This window comes from Scophthalmus maximus, chromosome 8 (genome assembly GCF_022379125.1).
Source record: "Scophthalmus maximus strain ysfricsl-2021 chromosome 8, ASM2237912v1, whole genome shotgun sequence".
Lineage (NCBI taxonomy): Eukaryota > Metazoa > Chordata > Actinopteri > Pleuronectiformes > Scophthalmidae > Scophthalmus > Scophthalmus maximus.
The window spans coordinates 18,248,109-18,270,636 of record NC_061522.1 but is presented as its reverse complement, the minus strand read 5'-3'; the positions used below and the strand labels follow the sequence as shown (position 1 = coordinate 18,270,636).

The following is a 22,528-nucleotide window of genomic DNA, read 5'->3' as shown; positions in this document are numbered from 1 at the left end:
CACACCCGGCTGTGTGTGTGTGTGTGTGTGTGTGGTGTGCGCATACGGTGCACACACACATCAGCATGCTTGCAGGCGCGCCATTCGTCGGCGCCGGGCTCACTCTGCCTCCCTTCTGCCTACAGATTGGAGGACGGAGGCAGCGAGGGAGGCTCTGAGCGAGGGGAGAGTTGCGAGGCAAAACGGCCGTGGTCACATGACGAGCACAGATCTGTTTACAAACCCAAAGGCTGAGCAGAGAGCAGAGAGAGCAGAGAGGAAGGAAGGAAGGCGAACTGCAGGCGCTGCGTCTGAGCACCATTATGGATTGAGAGAGAGAGAGAGGACGAGGGGGGAAGCCTGCCACGACAGAGCCAGCTGGAGGTGGGAGAGACTGAGCACGACACACAGCACAGACACACACACACACACACACACACACACACACACACAGCCTTTGTCTCTGTGATTTTTTTCTATCTTTCTCAATTGAAGGAGCAGATGGTTAGAGGGAGAGTAGGATCCCCCCTCTACGCACACACCCACACACACACACACACACACACACACACACACACACACACACACTCTGACTGACTGACACACAAACACACACACACCAAACCCATCCACAGGACTGTTGTTGACTGTATGGAGCTGTGCTCACTTTGTTTGGGCTTCGAGGGAAGTGCATCCCTGCCTCCAACGCCGAGGTGGACTGCCCACTCCAAGACCAGGGGACTGGAGGAGGAGACAGCAGACGAGAGGAGAGGGGGATGAGACTTGTGAAAATCCTCTCTTAAAAAGAGAAAAAAAGCAGCTTTGGGAGGAAGACAAAGCACAGACTTAATGCCAGATAATTACCTGCACTGGACGAGGACTGTCATCGTGATCGGTGGACGTCGCTGGGGTCGGTGAAGGGGAGACACTGCGGACACAGAGTGAAGTCTCAGAGGCCGTTTCTGTTGGAAATGTAAGTATTTCCTGTTATCATGCAGCCCAGCCTGTGTTGTTTACGACATTGTGGCCGAGCGAGACTCTGCCTCTCACAACAACAAACTGGCTGAGTAACGCTTGGTGTGAGGCGTATGACAAAACAATCACTTCTTGTCAACAAGATTTCTTTGTTCCTTCTCGTCTCTCTCCCTCCCGCGATGACATCATCCCCACTGGGACCCAGGAGCACATGAGGTCTCCAGTCCCGGTCCAAACCCCGCTCCCAAATCTCCCAATCTTTACACGGAGCGGTTAATCCAGATTTGGGAATGCTGGGCCGCGCAGACCGCTGAGCCAACGTAACCACACCTCCCGAGGATTTGTGGAATCTGAGCAAATCTGAAAATCTTGACGGTTGTTCCGTGGGTGGGGGGAGTTCGCACAACCCGACAAAAGAGCGGTCCAGCTCGGGGGTGAAGCCGGGCTCCAAAAACAGATTCGGTGTCCGGAGCTCCAGCCCACAGGTCTGGCTCTCATCCAGCCTGCTCCTGACAGGGCCTGAATTTACTGCTGCTGTCCTGGGAGTCAAATTTCATGCAACCATTCCAATGGTGTAACGGTAAGTGGGTGAATTTTTCTGCCATCTGCCAAACACTCTAGAGGTGGTAGCAGATGTGCTCACTTGTATCCCATAAACTCCGTTACTTAGTTGCTGACAGCTAGCCAATGGGATTGATATAAATGGATGTGCTTTGTGAAACTTACTGCAAATTACTGAGCGAGTGGAGGCCTCATTTTTTTTGTTTTTGGGACAATTGGCTGCATTCAAGGTCACGTTTGTTTCACTGCTACGGTGACCAAAACTGATGATACTTTAGTCTCTGACCTAATGCCATTTTATTGTTTGTTTCTGTTGAGTGCATCCATGCCAGGTTCATTATTGCATCTCTCATTATGCTTCCCTAGGTCTTCCCTCCGACCCCCCACCCCTGTAAATCCCCCTAACCCCCAGCCACGTCAAATGATCCAACCCTTGCCCCCCCCCCGCGGTGTGTGCAAGCTGTACCCATTCATTCACTCTAAAGAGAGACACATGGACGTTTAGAGGCTGGCAAAGAGCATCCTCGCGGCAAATTAATCGGAGCACGTGTGGCCTGTTGAAGTGGGACTTCCTCCGCTATTGTTTTACCAAGTGGTCCTTTAGTCCCCAGAGTTCATTGTTCATCATAACCCCAACCCTTGCCACCTGCGAGAGAGACACACACACACACACACACACACGCGCGTCTGTTGTACAAATGCATGCATGCAGACCCCTACCCCCCGTCTCTCACACACACACACACACGCACGCACGCACGCACGCACGCACGCACGCACGCACGCACACACTACCAGTCCCCTCTATACAGTAAGAGTCTGTGGAACAGATGGTTGTGTGGCGGAAGTGGCGTCTGTTCTCCATGTTTGCCTTGTCCACAACCAATTATTGCGCAGTCCTACGAGCCCTCCGGTTGCCAGCATGCACCTGTACCCCCCCCCCCCCCCCCAGAGGCTGTTATATTCCTCACCAAATATGTTATGTCAATAAAACTCTTGATTCTGTGGAGAATCGGGGTCCAGGTCGCGGCGTCTGATGCTTATGCCACGTTTTAAACTTGAACTGACTGTTGTTTACTGTGGGTCTAAAAGGGTGGTTTCGAGATGAGTAAACAATGAGGTTGCAGGACAGGCTTTTTGTGTAGCTCTACATGGAAAAAAACAAGAAGAAAGTATATATTTTTTATTAATTTCTGAAATAAACATCCAAAGAAAGAATGAAAGTAACTCTTTAAAAAAAACAACACATAAGAAATGAGAAGGGGTTAGACTTTCTTAAGATAACATGTAGCTTGGGGCTCTTAACCTGAAAAGTTCCGATGACAGTTAAATGTGTGTCATGTACTGCAAACTCTTCCTGGCAGGATGCCTGTGTGGTTTGGGTTCTCGGCACTCTGAACAGTACTGCAGCATGACGTCTGACATCTATCACCTCCCTCTCAATGTGTATGTCATTGTGCTGGGCATTGGCCTCTTCGTCTTCATGCTCAGCCTCATCTTCTGCTGCTACCTTTTCAGGTAGGTAGATGGGTGACTGGGAAACAGAGTGAGAAAGGCGCAGGGGATATGTGTACAAACTGAAAGGGTCAAAAGATATGTCTGACATACTGTCTCTTCCACCCAATACAACGTTTATGTTTCGAAAGTGTCCTGCTTTTTAAAAGTAGTAATTAGATTTAACATTGTTGAGATTCAAAAAGCTAAAAAGCCAAATATTTCCCTTGGTGGAGACCAAAACAGAGCTAAAACTGCATTCAAGATCAGGTTATCTTAAGCTTCGTACCAAAAAAAGGGGGCGAGAAATAGTTTGGCTCTCGTAAAAAAACAAGAATTTTGTCCAAGTGAAACCAGCAGGATATAATGTGGTAACTAGTGATCTTTCCAGGTAATAGGCAGCTCTTACCTTTGTACAGAGTATTTCACTTAAACTAGCTGTTTACCAGTTTTCAGTCTCTGGTGAATTAAGTCAACAAGCTGCCAGCTGACTATTTATACAGTAATGACTGATATTGTTAGCTACTGCAATTCAAATAAACAACTAGTTGCCATATCAATTCCATAAGGCGATATTATGGTGTCATTCAAGCCAGATTTAATAACCAAATACTAAAGGATTGTTATGATTTACTTTGTATCAATGTAAAATATTATCAGCCTCAAAAATGTAGTGTCAGCCCGGTTGTACAACGACAGGCATAAAATTCCATAAACACCCCCGCCCCAAATTAAATATGTTACATATTTTCACTTTTACTTTTTAATCCGTACATAGTTTATAGGGTTAATATGCTATATAGCAAATTTACCATATCAATACTGTGATATATAATTACCTATACCAGGATGGTGGACTGCAGTGGTAGAAAAAACAAGAGCATTGATATTAGCGTGCCTGACTCAAGTTACAGTTGTTACTCGAGTCACTTCTACTGTACAGATGTTGTTTCTCCCTCTGATCCGTCTCTCAGGCTGAAACAGCAAGGGACAAGGGAGCAGTTCAGCTACAACGAGGTATGTCAGCCGCAATATCTCTCGCCGTGGTCGAACATGTAACACCGAGGGGAGGTTATAAATACTACGGTAGCACTTCACACCGTTATCGTCCACTGTGAAACCTTACACCATTCTCGATAGATGACCTTGACTGCATCCACGTGTCATTAACCTACACTCGCCGATATGAAAGCGTTAATCCGGCTGCGGTGTGACGAGGGACAGTTGGTGTTTTGGTTAGGCTTGGCACGTGCAGCTGCAGTTGTGTAATATATATATATATATATATATATATATATATGTATATATATGTGTGTATATATATATGATTTGAAATTTAGATATGACAGCCAACTCAAACATAATTTCCCTGTTCTGTATATATATATATATATTTATATATCTGTACTTAGAATAAACAATGGAGAAAAGAGAGAGCACACACACCACTCTGGGGGATATTTTTAGCCGGTCAGATCAGGACATCGAAGCCATCTGAAGTGTTGGTTTTACACTGGCTTTTATTGCCAGAATATTATTGCTGACACATGATTCACATGACCCAACATGCCTCTTGTCTCTCCTCCCATGTCCTCGCTCTAGGTGGTGCTGAAGGGAGCCAGCAAGAAACTGAGCCTTCTCGGAGTGAGTCATGTTCCCCAAACATGCATGCACAGTACATGTCACTTGTTTTTTTTAGTTTTTTTTAAACATGTATGTTACACCCTGGCAGCTGTATACATTTCATGTTAACCACGCTATTTCCATGACAGCTCAGGCGATCCATTATGAGCTGGGAGGGGTTCGGTTGGTTAACTCAATCAATGTCTCCTCTCAGATGTAATTAACATCACACACACACACACACACACACACACACACACACACACACACACACACACACACACACACACACACACACACACACACACACACACACACACACACACACACACACACACACACACACACACACACACACACACACACACACACACACACACACACACACACACACACACACACACACACACACACACACACACACACACAGACAGACAGACAGACAGACAGACAGACAGACAGACAGACAGACAGACAGACAGACAGACAGACAGACAGACAGACAGACAGACAGACAGACAGACAGTGGAGATGTCCTGAAAATATCCAGTCTCTGAAATGCAGCCATTTAAAAATGTTAGAGTGCCTGCTTGACTCTCTACGTGTGGCAGATTTTAGGACTCCAGGAATAACTGCACTCATTCAAAATGTATTAGAAAAAAAAAAGAGGTCTTCCGGTCTCTTGTGATTTCTAAAACGACTGCTTCTCTACGTTCTCTCGTTTCTCCTCAAGGCAGTGGTGGTGGTTAGGGCTCATTTTGATTTCCAATTCACTGTCCAATCTGTGTTTGTACAAAGGGAAGGCTGAGATAGTCATGCTACTTGGAAACTTGAGATAAATGCACTATTCAAAGTGCAGGCTCGTGTTGTGCTCTGAATCTAGGTCAAATTAAATTTCCTCACCACTAGAATTGACTTAATTGAGCAACGGGAGGCATCGGCTGTGGTGGGCTACCAGCCCATTGCTGAATAAAGAGGGAGGGGAAATAAAAATTAAAAAAATATGACGCACATCAACCAACCTTGCTGTTATTTTTTGTTCTTGCAGCAAACTTGTGCGGTGTGTCTGGAAGAATTCAGGACCAGAGATGAACTGGGAGTTTGCCCATGCTCACATGCATTTCACAAGAAGTGAGTGTTGTTAAACTGGAAATTATAGAGTTATAGCGCAGTTTGGCATTTAAAGCTAGTGTGCTAAGTGTGTTATATTTAGAAGAACGTATTCACCGAAATTGAATATATATTGTCCACAATTGTGTGTACATGTGTATAATAATCTGCAACAAAGGACCGATGTTTTTTCATCAACATGAGGTTGACCCGACCTCTGTGTAAATCGCCATGTTTGCTTCATCGCGTTGTGCTGCGTTCCAGTCCCACTGCGACTCGGGAGGTCGGAAAAAAATCGACCACCCTGACTTCCGGGGTCCGAGTTCCGAGGTGTAATGGAACACAGCATTAAATACGGTTGCAGAAAACGGTCCAAAATACGTCGCATTCGCGTTGAATTTCCAGCACTGCTGGAAACTGGAAATGGGATTTCATGCGGCACCATAAAGCGTCCCCTGTCGGGTGCTCGGTTGCTTGCGGTTTGCAACTTCACCACTAGATGCCGCCAGAAAAGTGCAAACAATGACAATGTAGCTTTAAGGAAATCAACGCGTTTGAATGGCATGAATATAAGAGACGGGGCGAGCTTCCCTCGGGCCTCTGCTGGTTGCCTGGTAACGCCTCAAGGTGATGCTATCAGGCCGGCACATAGCCCTCCATAAAACTACATGAATATAAAGGTTTAAAGTTGAGGGGAGGTGGATTTTCGAACCTGAGAACAAAACCAGGAAAACGCCGGCCCCTCCGTCTTTGTGCTAAGCTAAACTCAGCTAGTCGGCTACTGATTAATCTTCTCTAACCCGGAAACCCAGTTTCCTAAAGCATCAAACTAAAAATGCTAAAACCAGCCACCAGACTTCATTACATTTTGAACCAAACAACTATACAATTATAAATGGATTCTTAGAAATTATTTCCACACTAAATAATGATTGTTTGTGTTGATTTAGCCTAGTGTTAAAAAACTGATTCTTGTATAACAGTATTATTTCTAATCTGACTGTTTGTGTCCTGTCAGGTGCCTGCTTAAGTGGCTGGAGATCCGCAGCGTGTGCCCCATGTGTAACAAACCCATCCTCCGGCTCCACACAGACGCTCCCCAGGGTGCCGAGGGTCCCATGGACCCTGAGGAGGTGTGAGTGAATCGGGGGAAGAAGCCAGACTCCCCCTTACAGAAAACACACATATTGAATACACCGGGGGATGATGGACAGCGGCCATCTTTTAAGACATCTTCACAGGACAAGTTGATAATGACCCCCCATGCCTTGCTGCTGACCTTTGAAGCAATATGCCTTGGTGGGAATTGAAAATTGACAGCGCCAAGATGATTTGGTCAGATCGGTCAGGGAGAGGGTGGAGGAATCGGATCTTTTCCATAAAAAATGCTCCTAGTTCTACTTCCATACTTGCACTGTTCACCGAAAAACATGACAGGAAAAAGGAGCCACTTTAGAGCGCAGGATATCATTGCAGACGCCACTGGACAACTAGTGCAGGACTGCCAGGGACAAAACTCGACAGGCATTCGGCTGGACGTCAGAGTACAGGATCAGTATGGATACCTCTAATATCTCAGGGGTGTTACCAATACAGCCAGCACAAACCATGTTAGTCACCTTATAGCCCTTTGCCACTCATGCATCTTCAGTACTGCCAATGTAGGTGAAGTGCTCCAGTTGTCAGAGGTAGCCACAACCTCCGGCTGAAACCAAGACCAGCGGGATTACAACCACGACGATTTACGTAGACGATAATGTTGCCGATTGTGACCCCAGGCCCTTTCCTTTTAAAAAGAGACTGATAGAAAACTAGTCTTGCCTGTATGTATTGTATGTAAACGTGTCCCCCTATATATATTGTTATTTTGTATTTGTTGCTTTTAAATAAAATGTCACGTCATGTATTGTAATGGTGCTGGATTTATTGAAAGATCAACCAGTCAGTTAATAGAAAATATTTCCGACGAGGAGCTATTTTAAAAATCCATTCAAAAACATAGTTAAGAAACAAGCATGACATGCGCTATTCTACTTTCTTAGCTCACCCTCATTTACATACAAAAATGGATTCAAATGTAAATTGATGAAATGCTGAATACCAGTTTGTTTTCAACATGATTCGATGATTTACCAAGGTGTGTTGTGTACTGCAACATTAGAGCATCAAACCCTGACTTCCAGGTTTAACGGTTCCCAGTCCATGGCACTTAAAAAAAAAAGCTAGGGAGCTACAATGGTGATTATTTTGATCAGGAAACCAGTTTAGTTTGCAGCCTCAGTGCCTTTAGCTTCCACAAACTCCATGGCCTTCTCTTTGACTGCCTGGATGCTCTGGGGGGTGCCGTGCTTCTTTTCGTACTCCAGGTAGCGTTTGAAAAAGAACTTGATCTTTTTCACGGCAACGCTCAGGTGGATCACGCGATCGAAGAGCGCCCTGCAGGAGACAGGCAATAGGAAAACACAGTGAAGCACTTTTTGTGTGTGATCATAACACTGATCTTCATACATGCAACCAGCTCATAGATGCCAGTTTTATCATGTCAAGCCTCACAATCATTCGCTTACCTGACTTCCTTCTGCGATCCATGTTTGACCATGAGGTCGATGAAGACGGACCAGAGATCTGTACGTTTCGGATAACTTGTCAGGACTTTGTCCAGCATGGTGCGACCTTTCTCTGCATCACCGTAACGGAACTCCAGCTGGGCAAACTTGGCGATCACGTCCACACCTGAGAGGAAGGATGACAATACATGTAAGGTTAAAACCTGTGGCTAGAAACCGCTGTGACAGTGAAACAGAATATGACTGGTTACAGAAACTGCACTCTGACATTGACTGCACTGTCAAACGGGTGAGAACTCACTGGTTTCAGTATCAAAAACCATAAACTGACTTAACTCTTGGCTGTCTCGACTGTGCAGACCGGCCATCTTACTTACTTTCTTTGGAGGGCAGGCTCTTCAGTGCCCTCTGCAGGAGAGCGCTGGCAGCATCGCTCTGACCCTGCTGGAGCAGGAAGGAGCCGAAGCTCAGCCACACCGCCTTGTTCTGGCGGAAGCGCTTCACCATCGTCTTGTACAAGCCTTCTGCCTCCTGAGTACAGCCAGGACACAGAGCGCACAGTGCACGTTAAGAGAAACATGCAGGCTACTGAACACAAAGTATTTAAGCATCAAATGGGCAACGTGTACAAATAGCAAAGCTCAGATGAGTAGACCGTACCTTGGTCTTGTTGCACTTGGCGTAGATGTCGGCCAGCTGCTGGTAGACGGGCATCGGCTCGCAGAACTGCAGCGCCCGCTCAAACACTTTCTTTAGGGTCTCCGCTGTGCCGTACATGTTCTCCAGGTTCAGCAGGGCCACCCACACGTTCAGCTTCTCCTGCTCCTCCCTGGACGCACACAGGATAATGTTTTCACTACCAAATGCAGTTAGGTCATACACATTGACAATACATAACATATTCAATGTTGTGAACAGTGTTTTACTGTCTGAGGGAGGTTTTTATTAATTTTTTCTCTTATGTATATAAACTTTATTTTTAATTTCATAACATTTACGCTTGTTATTTTTTGCATAGCTAACTATTAGTGTGAAAAGTTTTTGTTTGTCTTCCTGCTGCCTTGAGATGGCCAGTTTAAAGATGGAGATGTATTAATTAGGGATGGCCTATCCGATATTCCATATCGGTATCGGGGCAATATTGGGCAAAATTACTGGATCGGATATTGGAAGAAATTACAAGTAAAATCCGATCCCATACATTACAGTAAAAATCCCAATAAATGCCTATTAACGTATCTATTAAGGCTTGAACGACATTCCGGCATCATATTTGTATGTTAATTAATTATTATTTAATTAACAGTTTACAGTTCAATTAGTTTTTTGCTTGTCTGAACGGTGTAGACCATAAAATATTCTGCCAAAAGTTCTGTGAGAAATAAAACAGCAGTATTCTATAACTCAGTCATGTTGCTGGCTAAGTACGTCTTCCTTTAGGGGAGTTGATTATTTGTCTTACAGTTGAGTATGAGGTTTTAGACGGCTAGGTTAAGTGAAGCGCATCCTGAACAATGCAATATTTATATTTTATTTTACGAGTGAGGAAAATATTGTATCAGATCGGTATCGGCAGATACTCAAGGTTTGCAGAGTCGGTAATGGATCGGACACGAAAAAGTGGTATCGTCCCATCCCTAGTATTAATGCAATAGGAATATCAAAAATCCATTATCTGATCAATGACCTGAAGGAAATAGTTTTGAGAGCCCTCTCGGCTACTGCACGGGCCTGCTCGATCTGTGTGGCCTGCAGATGGTGAGCCATGTACTGGAGCCACAGCAGAGAGCTGTTGGGGGAGGCCAGGAGCAGGCGCTCGAAGCTGGCCCCATCTTCAGGCCGCAGGTTTGGATCCATGAGCTCAGCTTCCCGCTGCACCAGCGCCTTCTCCGCTGCCTTTTTCTCCTGCTCCAGCTCGTGGCGAGACTTCTTCTGGGGCTGAGGACGGCAGCGGACGATTCAAGACAAAAAGATGAAGAGGAGAGGAAAGGGTGATAAATTATACATGAAGACTTCTAAAGGATCACCTGCGAGATACATCGATAATCCTGAAATTATGGACGCTCCTCTATGTGAGTCTCACCTTGCCGCTCCCATCTTGGTCCTCTCCATCACTGGAGTCCCCGTCCTGAGCGGCAGCGGCGGGCTTCAGGGAGTTCAGGCCCACGTCCCACGAGAAACCTGCTCCCACCTGCAGTCTGGATGGACCTGCTGAGCTGGGCTGTTGAGACAGAGGGTGGCGGGGGTTATTCATCAAGTCTTTTAGACAATAACATCACTGCACCTACGGAGCAGCATTTTCTTTGCTTACTTTTGCAGGAACGGGTTTGGGTTGTTCTTCTTCATCTTCCTTATCCTCCTCTTCCCTGAAGTACACCTCGACTCCACTGTCATTCTCATCGGCCATGGCTTTCTTAGTTTTTTTCTTTTTCTTTGGGACCTGGGACTCTGCTTGTTCCTGGGAAACAAAACAATATAAAGACGACAACCAAGGATTAAATGAAACACATCATGTGCACATAGTTGGCATAGTAGCTGTCTGGTTGTACACAGACTCAGGATCAATGCAGACATTTAATACTGTCAGACCAAAGGACAATGAATGAATGATAAATGAAGATGGCGTTGACCTATGTAGAAGTGGTTCCCATATTGGATACTGCTCAACTTAGAAACCTCAGCTACTTAAGATGCTGAGTAGCGAGCCATGTAGTATGTGTTTACGATTTAATGGGAAGTGTGGGGGGGCAAAAAGAAACTGTGAGAGCAACAAGAAACTGTTTGTTACCTGTTTGCCCTCGGAGAGTTTGCGTTTCTTGGTCTCCGCATCATGTTTCTTCTTCTCCTCCCCGATCAGACGCAGCGGGAGATTGAGAGATTCAGGAAGGACGTCCGGCTTCCCGGTGTCCGCGGGAAGCAGAGAGAGGTTGACGAACTCCTCCTCTTTGTCGATACTGAGGATGACAATAGAAAGAGGTGCAGACTAAACAATGACACGGTGATAGTATTGATTCTAAAAAATGACTGTAACCTAAAGCTGCACTGGGCAAAAGCTTCTGAAAAGATACAATGTCAGCATTACACTGCTGGATTCTTCTCATTTGTCCAAAAACATTTCTGATGTCTGTTGTAGGGTTTTTTACCTGAGGATCTTGGTGGTGAGCAGAGTGTTGGGAGGCAGGTGTTTGGAGAGAACTGTGTGGTTGTTAACAAAGTACTTGGTGGACTGCTGAAGTTGGGCTCTTCCAGTTATATGCCGAGACAACCTGGAAGAAAAACGTGTGGGGAAAGGGGTGAACTCGGGCTCACAGTCAAAAAGTGTCACCTTAAACATGAACACAAGGCAGCAAGAAGAAATTAAAGCTACAGGCTGCATTAGAGGGCCCTCACACCTTTGTGCATATCAAGGGGGCGGTGCAGATGTCAATGCAGTTACCGTGGAAACACAAGATTCAGAACCTTTATGATATTTGAATTCTGCATGAAGGAGCAGAATTCTCAGTTTGGTAGATTTGTATTTTATTTTTTAAAAACAAGAAGAATTCTAAGCCATGGACCTGCCGCTCAACGAAAACTAAAAACCTACTCAATTTAACATTGTCAATGTCTTAAGATTAGAGTGACAACATTTGAAGTCAATCGGATGGGGGCTTTGATTTTTTTAAAACTGTTGTGTGGTGCAATTGAGCCATTTTCTCACACCCATACACAAGAATTTTTCATCAGTAATTAAGGGAATAATAGGGTCCTAGCACAATTTGGAGCTTCATTATTTAGCAGGACAGAGTACAATAAAACTATAGGAAAATAGGGAACATTTTTCACTTTTAGAAGTTCACTCGCTGTGTGTTTCTGTGGAGTTTAGACACAAATGCACTTTCTGTCCAGTCTGATGTCAGTGAAAGTTCAAGCTAAAGTTCAGTGCTGGGTGAATGTCTCTCAGTTACCTGATGAAGACCCCCTGCTCTCCCACAGACTTGATGTAGCCTCTGATGATCTGACCTGCCTTCAGTTTGTCTAAAGACAGGGCTTCGGGGTCTTTCACGGACTTGGCCTGCTGTGGGTTCAGCCTGAAGGAGAGGGGTTACAGTCAGCAACAAAATGTAATGAGCCCTATTGTTGACACAAAGTCGTGAATTGTTCCATAAACTCATGCACTCATCGGATTTTGACGATGACATTTGTCGTACCTCGATGGACGTAGAGACAACTGCCACTTGCCATTTTCACTCCCTAAGAGAAAACACCTGGGGAAAAAGAGGAGGCGGAGAATTAAACTCTTAGTCTAATTGAAACTGATAGTGGTTAACAGTTAATTAACAGTTAACAGTTAATTTTATTTGGTCTATATCACAGCCAAATAATTTGTTTAATTTCGATTAATGTAAAATAATTATAATAAAAAAAAGAAAAAAGGACTTCATCCACAATTTCTGACGTTCGGACAGAACGTCTTACAAACTGGTTCTGAGGCCACAAACCCAAAGTCTAGCTGCGCCTTGGACTGTGTGATACATATCAAAAGGATCGTCACACTAACGTCACTGCTGCATCTACCGACCTGAGCAGCTGTTCCTTGCTGTACCCATCGAGTGGGGTTGGCCTGTAGGCGTCAGCCAGATCAGTGACAGCCACAGTCCCCACGCCACCGAAGGGAAGTTTGACCATGAGGCCTTGTGGCTGAATATTAGTCACGATGCCCAAAGCAACACTGCCCGTCTCCAGTTTATGGACACCTTGAAAAACACAGGGAACCAAGGCATCACATTCTGGTTTTGCATTTAAAGTGATGCAAAATACAAAAGTAGAACAGCCAACAATATTGCAAAAAGGGAAAATAAAAACACAGTGTGAGATGCTCCAACCTGTGAGTGACAGCACAAAGCGATGAGGTTTGGAGCTCATCTCTACCACTTTAGCACGGACTGCTTGGCCCAGCTTGTACATTTTCTCTGGGTGGCTGGCATCCTGAAAAATAAACACAATTTACTGAGATGTAATTGTAAGAACTATAGTGTTACAAATGATCAAACGTGTGTGCGCGTGTGTGTGTGTTTCCAAAACATATGAATTGACATAATGCTGTCACAGCTTTAAACTTACCTTGGGATTAGTGATCATTGCCAGAAGTTCAACAGTGCCAGTGACACCAGGATCAGTGGTGACCTCCAAAGACTTCCTTTCTGGATGAAACTGGGGGCAGAAGCACAATGAAGGAACAAAGCTGAAGTCCTGTCGTTCAAAGTTGTTTTTGATTCATCATCTTATGATCAAAAATTTGGGGGGGAAATGTCCAAGAAGAAACAAAGCAAGCTTTACAATCGTCAAAACGTACCTTTGATACAAAGCTAGTAATTTCTTCCCCGACCTTGTAACTATTAAGTTTTTCTTTTGATGTGACTGGTTTGAAGTCGACACTCTCATCTAGTTTGCTTCATAGAGAAAAGGAAACAGACATAATGTGTAAAATACATACACATCCTGACATCAAATGTGAACAGCTACCACAACACAACATATATTACTGTAATCACCATATTGAACCTCTGTACTATATTATATTAAAACACAAGGCATCAGTGTCTGGATGTCTGATTTGAAAATTAGACAACTGTACAAATTTACATCACGATGACATAATAACATTTAGGCTGTCGTGCAGTATGTTATTTAATGGTGACCATGATAATTACCTGGGTATTAGTGTGAGCTCAGGAATGTTGTATGTATATTTGGGATGAGAAAATGGTAAGAATCTGAAAAAAAAAAAGAATTAAAACAGATTGAACTTTTACAGAGGTTTTACAGTTTATATTCCAACATGTAAAAGTGAGGCTCTGCAGCGGTGTTTACCTGTGACTGGATGCTTCTCGCCCTCCAATGACCCGGGCGGTGACCTCACTGCCAACTTTCACCGAGGACGTCGGGAAAGATCCCTGACACACTTTTTCCACCTCCATCACCTGAGATACATGCACGCTGCCCGTGCTCCCGTCCTCGAGCGTGACCTGAATGCAGGTGGGCTTCACCGTCCGCACTTTCCCCTGCAGGATTTTGCCGAAGCAGTGGCCCTTGGAGCCCAGTTGGTTTTCGGAGGTCGTGCGCTGACGCTTCGGTGCAGTGCGCTGCCAGGACACTAGAGGGAGCCCTTGTAGTTCCTGACAGCTGGGTTCTATGACCTCAACAGCCAATATCATTCCTCCCTTCAGCCTCTCCGACTCAGAGAGGAACACCTCGTTCAGGTGGCTTCTGGTCGGGATCACAGTCAGCTGTGCCGTGCCGTCCAATGAGAGGACGGCAAAGTCTTTGTCTATGTGCTGCACCATCGCTGTGTATTTTGATCCTTCATTCAACTGTAACAATACGAACAAGAAACACGGCCCACACAACAGTGAATTAATGGTACTAAAATAATTAGTGGGGGAGGGCGATTTAAAAAGGTGTGCTTTACTAAAAGGTCCTGCTTCCATCACATTCATCTTGTAGCTAATGTTAAGTAGCAAACTCCCTTGATGCAGTTTTTAAGAAATACTGGATAAACGTGGTTGTTTTTAGTCATCTGTGATTGAACGGGTTTTTCCAAACAGTGTGATATTTTTTTTTTAGACTATGACAGTCTGCATTAATGGCTGTTGTGAAAATGATTCCACTGCTATATTAAGTTTTAAAGTACCTTTTATTTATTAAAGATGGAGTGTGTTATACCAATCTATCACTGTGCTAATGTTGAGGTATGAGTGTGCTGAATGTTTTTCCATCAAGGGTAATCTTAAGAGAATATTAATGTCTGACTGAGAAAAATACCACCTACAGCATATTAATGTGCTTGGCTGAGCTTTCCTAACCTGAAAAAAATTACAATGAGAGGAGAACCACTCACAGATTTCTTCTTTTCCAACAGCTTGGGAAGGATGGACACACTGACAGAGGCGGACAGGATGTCGACATGAAGGACGACTGCAGTGACTTTCTGTCCTGGGGTCAAGTTAACGCCTGGAAATCATGCAGCCAACAGGAAACACGTGATGTGTGATGAATCAAACAGTAACCATGAGACACATGAGGCAGAGAACACAGAGAGATGTGCAGGATATTGTCATTGCGTTGTCCTGTTATCATTGAATTAGGAGTACAACATACAGGTCTGTGCCTGTATGTATGCCAAAAGGAAATGCAGGAAATGTAAAATATATTTATAAATATTTAAAAATGTCAAACTAAGAAACTTAGAAACTGTTCTTTCCCAAGTGTCACTGGTTTTATACATACCCATGACGTGGTACTTGTTGGCCAGTATGGCGACGCCAACAAGGTCGTGTGACTTAAACGTTGCACCGCTGTCTTTCACAGTGTCCACGGTCAGCTTCAGCTTCTCAGCAACAGACAGAGAAGCCAGCGGCTGGCGATGTTCACTGTTATCTGAGCGTTGTGGCAGACGGAACGAGAGGTTAGACACTGCGAGGCCTGACTTTACCTGAACAATGAATAACTGATTTTTACTTCAACACATGGATACCTCTCATAGCCAACATCTCAGCCACCACTCTTCTCTCCTGCAGACCATTAATAAGTCTGCTCACGGAATCCCCCTCTGGCGGTATGACCTCCGAAATCTTCAGCGTGACTAGGAAACGCCGCTTTTCCTCATCCAGGTTGGTCACCTTAGCGATGACGGTCTGGCCCGTCTGGAAGGCCGCTGCCGTATCACTGAGGAACTTGTCGGTCATGGCCTGGGGAGCACGTTACGTTAGTAGGACATAATAAATAAACAACCACATGCACATACAGATTTTCCAGGTAGGAAACACGCAACACAAAGCCCTTTACTCACAGACTTGGGTGAAAGACCAACAAGGCCATATGGGAACTCCACAAAGACACCATAGGACATGACGTTCTTGACCCAGCCAATCAGCTGCATTCCAACTGTGATCTCTGAGAAATCCTTGGCAACTTGTCCCTCCTCCAATGACCACCTCACCGTCGGTTTCTTAGTGAGCGACTTGAAAAGAGGAACGGTTAAGGAAAACAACATTTCTGCTTTTCATAATTAGAATTAACTTTCTGATTAGCATCTAAGTCCAACTAAACATTTCATATGGTACAGAATCAAAGTGAACTAGGAACAATTTCAAAACTGGATACAATTTGCTGTTTGTTCCTGCTGAAACAGACGAGGTTTGAGATGTTGTCTCCCTCCTGCAGGCTCTCCCACAGCAGAGGGCAGTTAGACACCAGATCGGAGAGGTGCATGGTGGGTAGTATGGCTCGTGCCTCATCAGGTAGGATGGCAACCTCCAGGCCGTTGATCAACTTTTTCAGCACCTTGGCCTCCAGCCTCTACATTAAATACACATCACAGATGTTAGATCAGTGCATATAGAGATCACAAAAGAAAAAGAGATGGTGACAAACGCTTGAGGTCTTTAACTTACCTTCCCCACCTCACAGTCAACCTGGGGTTTAGCAGCTTCCTCAGTTTCTCCTTCCACCGCAGCCTTAAATGACAGCAACATCTTTGCCTTCTCGGGGTCACACTTGAGAACTTTAGTCTTTAACACCTGGACCATTGAACACAACAAACAACTTATCAGATGCCAAATATTTCACAATCAAAAGCTGCTCTCCAACACCAGGAGCCTGTACCATGATCAGAAGCTGAAGCAGTGAGGAGATTATTAATAGTAATTATTGTGTGAGGAGGTCAATCAGACTAAAATGTTAATTCATAATAATGGGAAATATTGACCAATAATCTTTGTTTAACTCAAGTCAAGCTATAATATTAGAATTTGTAGAAACTGTTTTAAAACCAGAGAGGACAGATAGAAAGTTCACTGATCTATACACATATCTGCTGCTCTTTATTATTTCTCACTTCACTGTAAACTCTTTTGTCCCTGAACAGACCAGATCCTGTAGAGTGATGACTCCTGATTTTCCAGTGACTGAATACTCGCAGTTAGACCTGAAGTTACCTCGATAAACACAATTCTTGCTTCGTAGTACAGGCCCCTGGACCATCACAGACTTGTTTACAGTGGTTCCCAAACATCTTTAACAAGGAGTGTAAAGACCTTCATCAGATCATTGAGAGATTCTCACTGTCCATGTTAATTCATCTCCTCACCTGCCCAATGTAAAAGACCTCCTCAGGATTACTGATGGCCTCAGAGCTGAGTTCGCTGAGTGGCACCAGGCCCTTGACGTTGTTGTAGAAACGAACGATGCAGCCAAAGTCCTTGATGGAGACGATGTAGCCGTGGGACACGCAGCCGGGACGAGCGTCAGTGTAGCTGAGGAACAACGGCAGGGAGCTTTCGACCAGGGCCTTTTTTCTGGTCAGGTACAGCTTCTTATTCTCTGCTTCCACTGACAGCACCTGAAGGACGAAATTCACCACAAACACAGAGGAGTGAGACGAATATGCAAATCCTACTGCACTTGGAAACTGTGCGTTACAGATTATATTCTTGTGGTCTTCCCAGTAGTGGTTTGCGAAATCAATACACAAATATCAATACTTCTGACCCGAAATGTGTCTGCTCTGGGATAGTTTTCAATTTTTTCTTTAAATTTTTTTTTGTTTTTAAATCGCTATTTACATTCGGGTATATGTGTATTTATTTCATCACAGTAGAAAGCTACTACACTATGAACAGGATCTATTACCCGCTCGTTGGTAGGAACTACTTTACTTCCATCTGTCACAGTAATGCAAACTACAGCTCTATAAATGCGTAACACACAATTGCACTGACAGGCGCGTTGATGATGGCCGGGGCTACATTCTCATTATTATGTTTTTGTTTTAAAACGCATCACCACTAAAACACAATCTTGCTTTTTCGAACGCCTAAAGCTGAGAGGTTTTGAAACACTGCTCGCCCTGTTTTAGTTTGAAAACCCCCCAGGGCAGCGTTGGAGTGTGGACGGGCAAAAATGGAGAAGTTTGGAAACAATGACGCAGTCACCTGCATCCGCTTCCTGGGTGTTTTTCATCACATCACGACTCGACAACAAGCGGAGAAGGCGAAACGTTGTTAAAACTTACTTTTGGTAACAGTTACACCTCATCGTCGCTCAACGAAAAGAAACCCTTTTACTTTTCTCGTTTGTAGCATTTTCTGTGACTAAGTAACCAAGTGCAGAGTGAACAATCTGCTTCCTTTTTATTCCAGCACGCACATGCTTAGTGGAGATGAATGGTCACATGATAAAGGTTTTCGGGTGTGCTGGTGTGGATGGTGATCAATACTGATAAGGAGAAGCGCATGTCTGGACGGATATCATTGCAGTTTGAAAATGAAGCAATAGCACCCTTGTTTTACTTGGTTTCGGTTCACATAGAAAATCAGTGGCATCACTACTTCTCAGCTATTGAACAAAGAGAACTGCACTGACCCGACATTTGACCTTCAAGCCCTCCGTGTACTTCTTCTCTGGGTTCTTAAGGATGATGTCAGACAGGTGGGTCCGAGGCACCAGACCTTTGATGTGGTCAGACAGATGCACGATCATCCCATGATTCAGCAGGACTGACACTTTACCCTTAAAGAGACACCCGGAAAGAAAGAGGATGTGAGAGACAACAGGTAAAGGTAGAGACGGAGACATGTCGAAAGGGAAAGATCATATATGTGAGAAGTTCCTTTTTTTCATTAAATCCATTTACATCACACAGATGTTAGCCAGGTTGCCAATAAGCTTATTAAAGTTGCATGAGTGTGTCAAAGTCAAGTAAACACCAAGGCTCTTGAATAGGTGATAATTCATTCTTACGTCAACAACTTTTCCAGCCTGAAGATCATGATATCTAAAAAAAGGCCTCTCAATTACACTCCTGAAAAGAAAAAAGAAAAGTTTGTCAAAATAAAAAAAGAAGAAAAGGGGAATTTGGAGCTCAATGCTTATTACAGGGTAACATGCAAAAATGTGGCGCCCCATACCTGCGAAGACTGGCAAAGTGAATTTGGTCCATGGGGCTGAAGTCCAGGATCCTACAGGTGTGCTCAGGCTTTGCCAGCGCTTTGTTCTCATTCCCTGGCTCGTTAAACTCTTTCAGGTGATTCCTCTGTTTAGAAAGACAATAATATGATGTTAAACTCAAGTCTGCGTTGACTGAATATCTACAGGCAGAATTTATTCTTTTTCACCATTAAAAATGGTTAAACTGTTCAAGACGTCACACCGACTCACGTGTACAAACGCCAACGTTTTGCCAGGCAGTTCCAAAATGGCTCCAGACATGTGGTGTACGGCGGTCATCGTACAGTCCTTCACCACCTCACTGATGCGGTCGCCGCCAGCAGGCATGGTGTCCAGTCTTCCCCCGGGCTGAACGAGGTAGCTGCGAAGACTCAAACCCACCAGACGCGTGGATGGCTCCACATAGAGCACACAAGCTTGCACCTGGGTGGATGAATGACAAAAGAAGGTTAGGATGCCGACCTCACAAGTTAGTATGAACAGAGAACAGAGTCGTATGCAACGAGAGGATCCATGTGCTGAGTCGGTTTTACCTCAGTTCCCTCTGTGTACTTCGATGCCTGTTCTGGCTCCATGTGGAGAAAGTCCACTTGGCCACTGAAGGAGGACAGGAAGTCCAGGATCAGACCATGTTTTGTAACCTGCAACACAAAAAATATCAACATGATCAAAATGAAATCATTACAGTAAGTATAGTGACACTTAACAGGGCAAAAGCAGATCATTCACTGATTATTACCTATGAATTTTAACCCTATTTTGAAAGAGTGTGTTCACATATTATTAGAATTACTGTCATACCTTTTTGACGGTAGCTTTAACCAGAAGACCAGGCAGAAGGTTTGTGAGGTTCCAGCCCTGCTCGGTCTCGGCACAGGCCTGGGTGATCGCAGAAAGCCGAATCATACGGCCTTCATTCTTTACTTCTTCCACTTTAGGAGTCAAATACTGACCTACTTTCAGCTCTGCGGACACAAAAACATAGAGCAAGTCATAAATGGCCAGGATATTTTGATCAGTGAGACCAATTTTCCATGAAGGAATGAAATCCGATCGATAATACTTTCTCATACCTCCAAGGTTGTTCTGTTCGCCTTTTATCTCTTTCATAGGCAGGAAGGCTTTGGACCCATTGATGCCAATGTCAACTATGCAGCCATGATCCTCCACACTCTCCACACATCCACTCAAGATCTACATCAGAAGAAAGTAACAACATTTTGATACGCGTTTGTCGGGAAAAAGCTAATAATAATAATATTTACTTGACTGATTGTGCTCATTAATGACTCACCATGCCAGCTTTCAGAGAGCTCGAGGTAAGAGCCTTGTTGACCAGCTTTGGATTGACTGACAGCTGGATGCTGAGAGAGCCTCCCCTGGCTGTGTCCAACTTGGCAACCACACATCTTATCAACATGCCGGGGGAGAAGAGGTGAGGCAGAGAGCAGATGTCCTGCGAAGTATACGAACCATAGATTACAAAACATCATCAACATCATTAGCACTTCCGACAGTATATTCACATCATTACTCCCCGTGCCTACCTCTGTGTCATCCGATTCCAGCTGCTCACTGAGTAGCTTGGTGTACGAGTCGCTGATGTTCTTGATGCTGAGGAAGCCTTGCATACAACAGGGCAGACTGACCGTCACCTCGAAGTCTGCGACCTCCTTCACACAGCCCAGCATCAGCATGCCCTCCTTCACATTCTGTCGTGAAATATAACAATACAATATCAAGTCACATACAGGGCTGAATATGCACATGCTTCACACTTGAGTCACATCAAAATGATTTTACTGAGAACAATAGTACAACTAACATTTTTAACAAACTCCTATGCACTACCACTTTCTGCTCCATGTACATTACCTTGATGTGTAGGATTTCCACACACTTGGCTGCTGCGTTGAGCGAAAGGCCGTCATCTTTTCCTTTGGCCGTCTTCTGCTTCTTGGGTTTCTTGGCGTCATCTTTGACCCATCCCTTTCTCTTCTTTGTTTCTGCTTGTTCATTTGACTGCAAAGGAAGGGTCAATTTTAAATGGACTGCGTTTATACGGCAACTTTCTTCTCTTATTGACAAGTCAAAGCTGGTTAAGCTACTAGGCACATTTACACACACTTCAAACGGTTGCTTGTATACACAGCACTATAACATTTCATGTACACACAGCCGGCACAGCGGTCAGGGGCAATTTAAGGTTCAGTGTCAAATGACATTTCGGCAGGTGAACTGGAGGAGCCGGGAATCGAACCACCGACCTTCTGGTTAGTGGACGACCGGCCATTGTTACCTGTGGAAAATATTTTACATGACATGTTCTGGGGTGAGGTTGAGAATACAGTGCACGATCCAGGCGGAGAGGCGGGACGGGGTACGAAGTGAGAGGGAGAAAAAGCTGGGGTGAAATAAATAAAGACTGTGTGACATTGTTTCTTGTTGATTCCTGTAGATATTAGGGCTCAGAACTTGGACCCAGCACAGAGGAGACTTTTCCCACAACGCCCAGTGATCTACAACACTCAGTACATCTGGATGCAGAAAGAGGAGAAGGAGAGTAGACGTCTACCTGGAACAGATTGTCCACTTCGCTCCGCTGCACCACTATCTTACTCTCCGTGGGCTTCTTCGCTGTCCCTCCTCGGGGGAAGTCCTCCTCCGCTGATGCCATGCTCGATGCTGTTTCACACGTCTGCAAAAAAATTGTAGTCACTGTGAATAGGAAGCTCATTTCATAACCCTATATCCCTGGCCAGGACACACACAGTTAACACGCGCCACAGATACGGCTCGGATATAGAGCCAGTTTGTTTTTCAACGTAAAATTTTTCAATTTTATATCCGTTCTGTTGATTTTACATTTTACCCCGCAAAGCTAACACTCAAAAACATGCATGCGATCATCGTTAGCTGACGGTAAAATGTTAGCATTTGCGGTGAGCGTGTAGCAATTTTTTTTGCCAGCGCAAATGACTAACGATACATACCCTCGTTTCACAATTGAAGACACATTGAAATACAACTAAATATTCCCTTACATTAAATGCCCTGGTATCCAAAATTCACATGTTGCTCAGGAGCACGCCATGATCGCAACCCGGAAGAAAAACTCATAGGGGCGTGTTATCCTTTGTCCAATCACAGAGCACAAACAATGAATGACACTGTCTGTAGCCAATCACCGATCATTTCGCACCCCCAGTTTCGAGTGGCATTATTGTTGA

At 44.6% G+C, this 22,528-nt stretch overlaps 2 protein-coding genes across 3 annotated transcripts; one reads left to right on the top strand and one right to left on the bottom strand.

Moving 5' to 3' along the window:
- Positions 1 to 442: 442 nt before the first annotated feature.
- zgc:175214 (uncharacterized protein LOC557610 homolog) lies at positions 443 to 7,654 on the top strand. Its single transcript, XM_035637982.2, has 7 exons — positions 443 to 952; positions 1,160 to 1,534; positions 2,880 to 3,033; positions 3,984 to 4,026; positions 4,612 to 4,653; positions 5,681 to 5,763; positions 6,761 to 7,654. Exons 2-7 carry the CDS (start codon positions 1,510 to 1,512, stop codon positions 6,879 to 6,881), a joined length of 468 nt encoding a protein of 155 aa, XP_035493875.1. The 5' UTR covers positions 443 to 952; positions 1,160 to 1,509; the 3' UTR covers positions 6,882 to 7,654.
- Positions 7,647 to 22,425, bottom strand: pdcd11 (programmed cell death 11). Of its 2 annotated transcripts, none has more exons than XM_035637964.2 (36): positions 22,343 to 22,425; positions 21,874 to 21,996; positions 21,174 to 21,320; positions 20,846 to 21,010; positions 20,593 to 20,754; positions 20,372 to 20,492; positions 20,100 to 20,263; positions 19,832 to 19,939; positions 19,509 to 19,721; positions 19,259 to 19,383; positions 19,092 to 19,152; positions 18,714 to 18,860; positions 17,440 to 17,691; positions 16,745 to 16,870; positions 16,455 to 16,649; positions 16,141 to 16,311; positions 15,826 to 16,039; positions 15,579 to 15,728; positions 15,190 to 15,302; positions 14,163 to 14,662; positions 14,003 to 14,065; positions 13,645 to 13,741; positions 13,413 to 13,502; positions 13,175 to 13,277; positions 12,871 to 13,045; positions 12,500 to 12,556; positions 12,257 to 12,379; positions 11,453 to 11,575; positions 11,098 to 11,263; positions 10,621 to 10,767; positions 10,393 to 10,530; positions 9,997 to 10,247; positions 8,970 to 9,138; positions 8,687 to 8,840; positions 8,310 to 8,475; positions 7,647 to 8,178 (listed from the first exon to the last, which is right to left on the bottom strand). In XM_035637964.2, the coding sequence occupies exons 2-36, from the start codon at positions 21,973 to 21,975 to the stop codon at positions 8,007 to 8,009; spliced, it is 5,430 nt and encodes a 1,809-aa protein (XP_035493857.2). In that variant the 5' UTR covers positions 21,976 to 21,996; positions 22,343 to 22,425; the 3' UTR covers positions 7,647 to 8,006. The 2 variants fall into 2 exon arrangements, with proteins under 2 accessions (XP_035493857.2, XP_047189976.1); XM_047334020.1 differs by having other exon boundaries at positions 22,292 to 22,414.
- Positions 22,426 to 22,528: the final 103 nt, after the last annotated feature.

What these genes read in the sequence shown, in the direction of transcription:
- zgc:175214 (XM_035637982.2), top strand. Translation starts at nt 1,510, where the DNA reads ATGCAACCATTCCAATGGTGTAACG. An exon ending in ACCATTCCAATGGTGTAACG is followed by an intron (nt 1,535 to 2,879) that starts GTAAGTGGGTGA and finishes TCTTCCTGGCAG; the next exon opens with GATGCCTGTGTGGTTTGGGT. An exon ending in AGCAGTTCAGCTACAACGAG is followed by an intron (nt 4,027 to 4,611) that starts GTATGTCAGCCG and finishes TCCTCGCTCTAG; the next exon opens with GTGGTGCTGAAGGGAGCCAG.
- pdcd11 (XM_035637964.2), bottom strand. Translation starts at nt 21,975, where the DNA reads ATGGCATCAGCGGAGGAGGACTTCCCCCGAGGAGGGACAGCGAAGAAG. An exon ending in AGTACACAGAGGGAACTGAG is followed by an intron (nt 19,722 to 19,831) that starts GTAAAACCGACT and finishes TCATCCACCCAG; the next exon opens with GTGCAAGCTTGTGTGCTCTA. An exon ending in CCAAGTGCAACAAGACCAAG is followed by an intron (nt 8,841 to 8,969) that starts GTACGGTCTACT and finishes GGCTGTACTCAG; the next exon opens with GAGGCAGAAGGCTTGTACAA.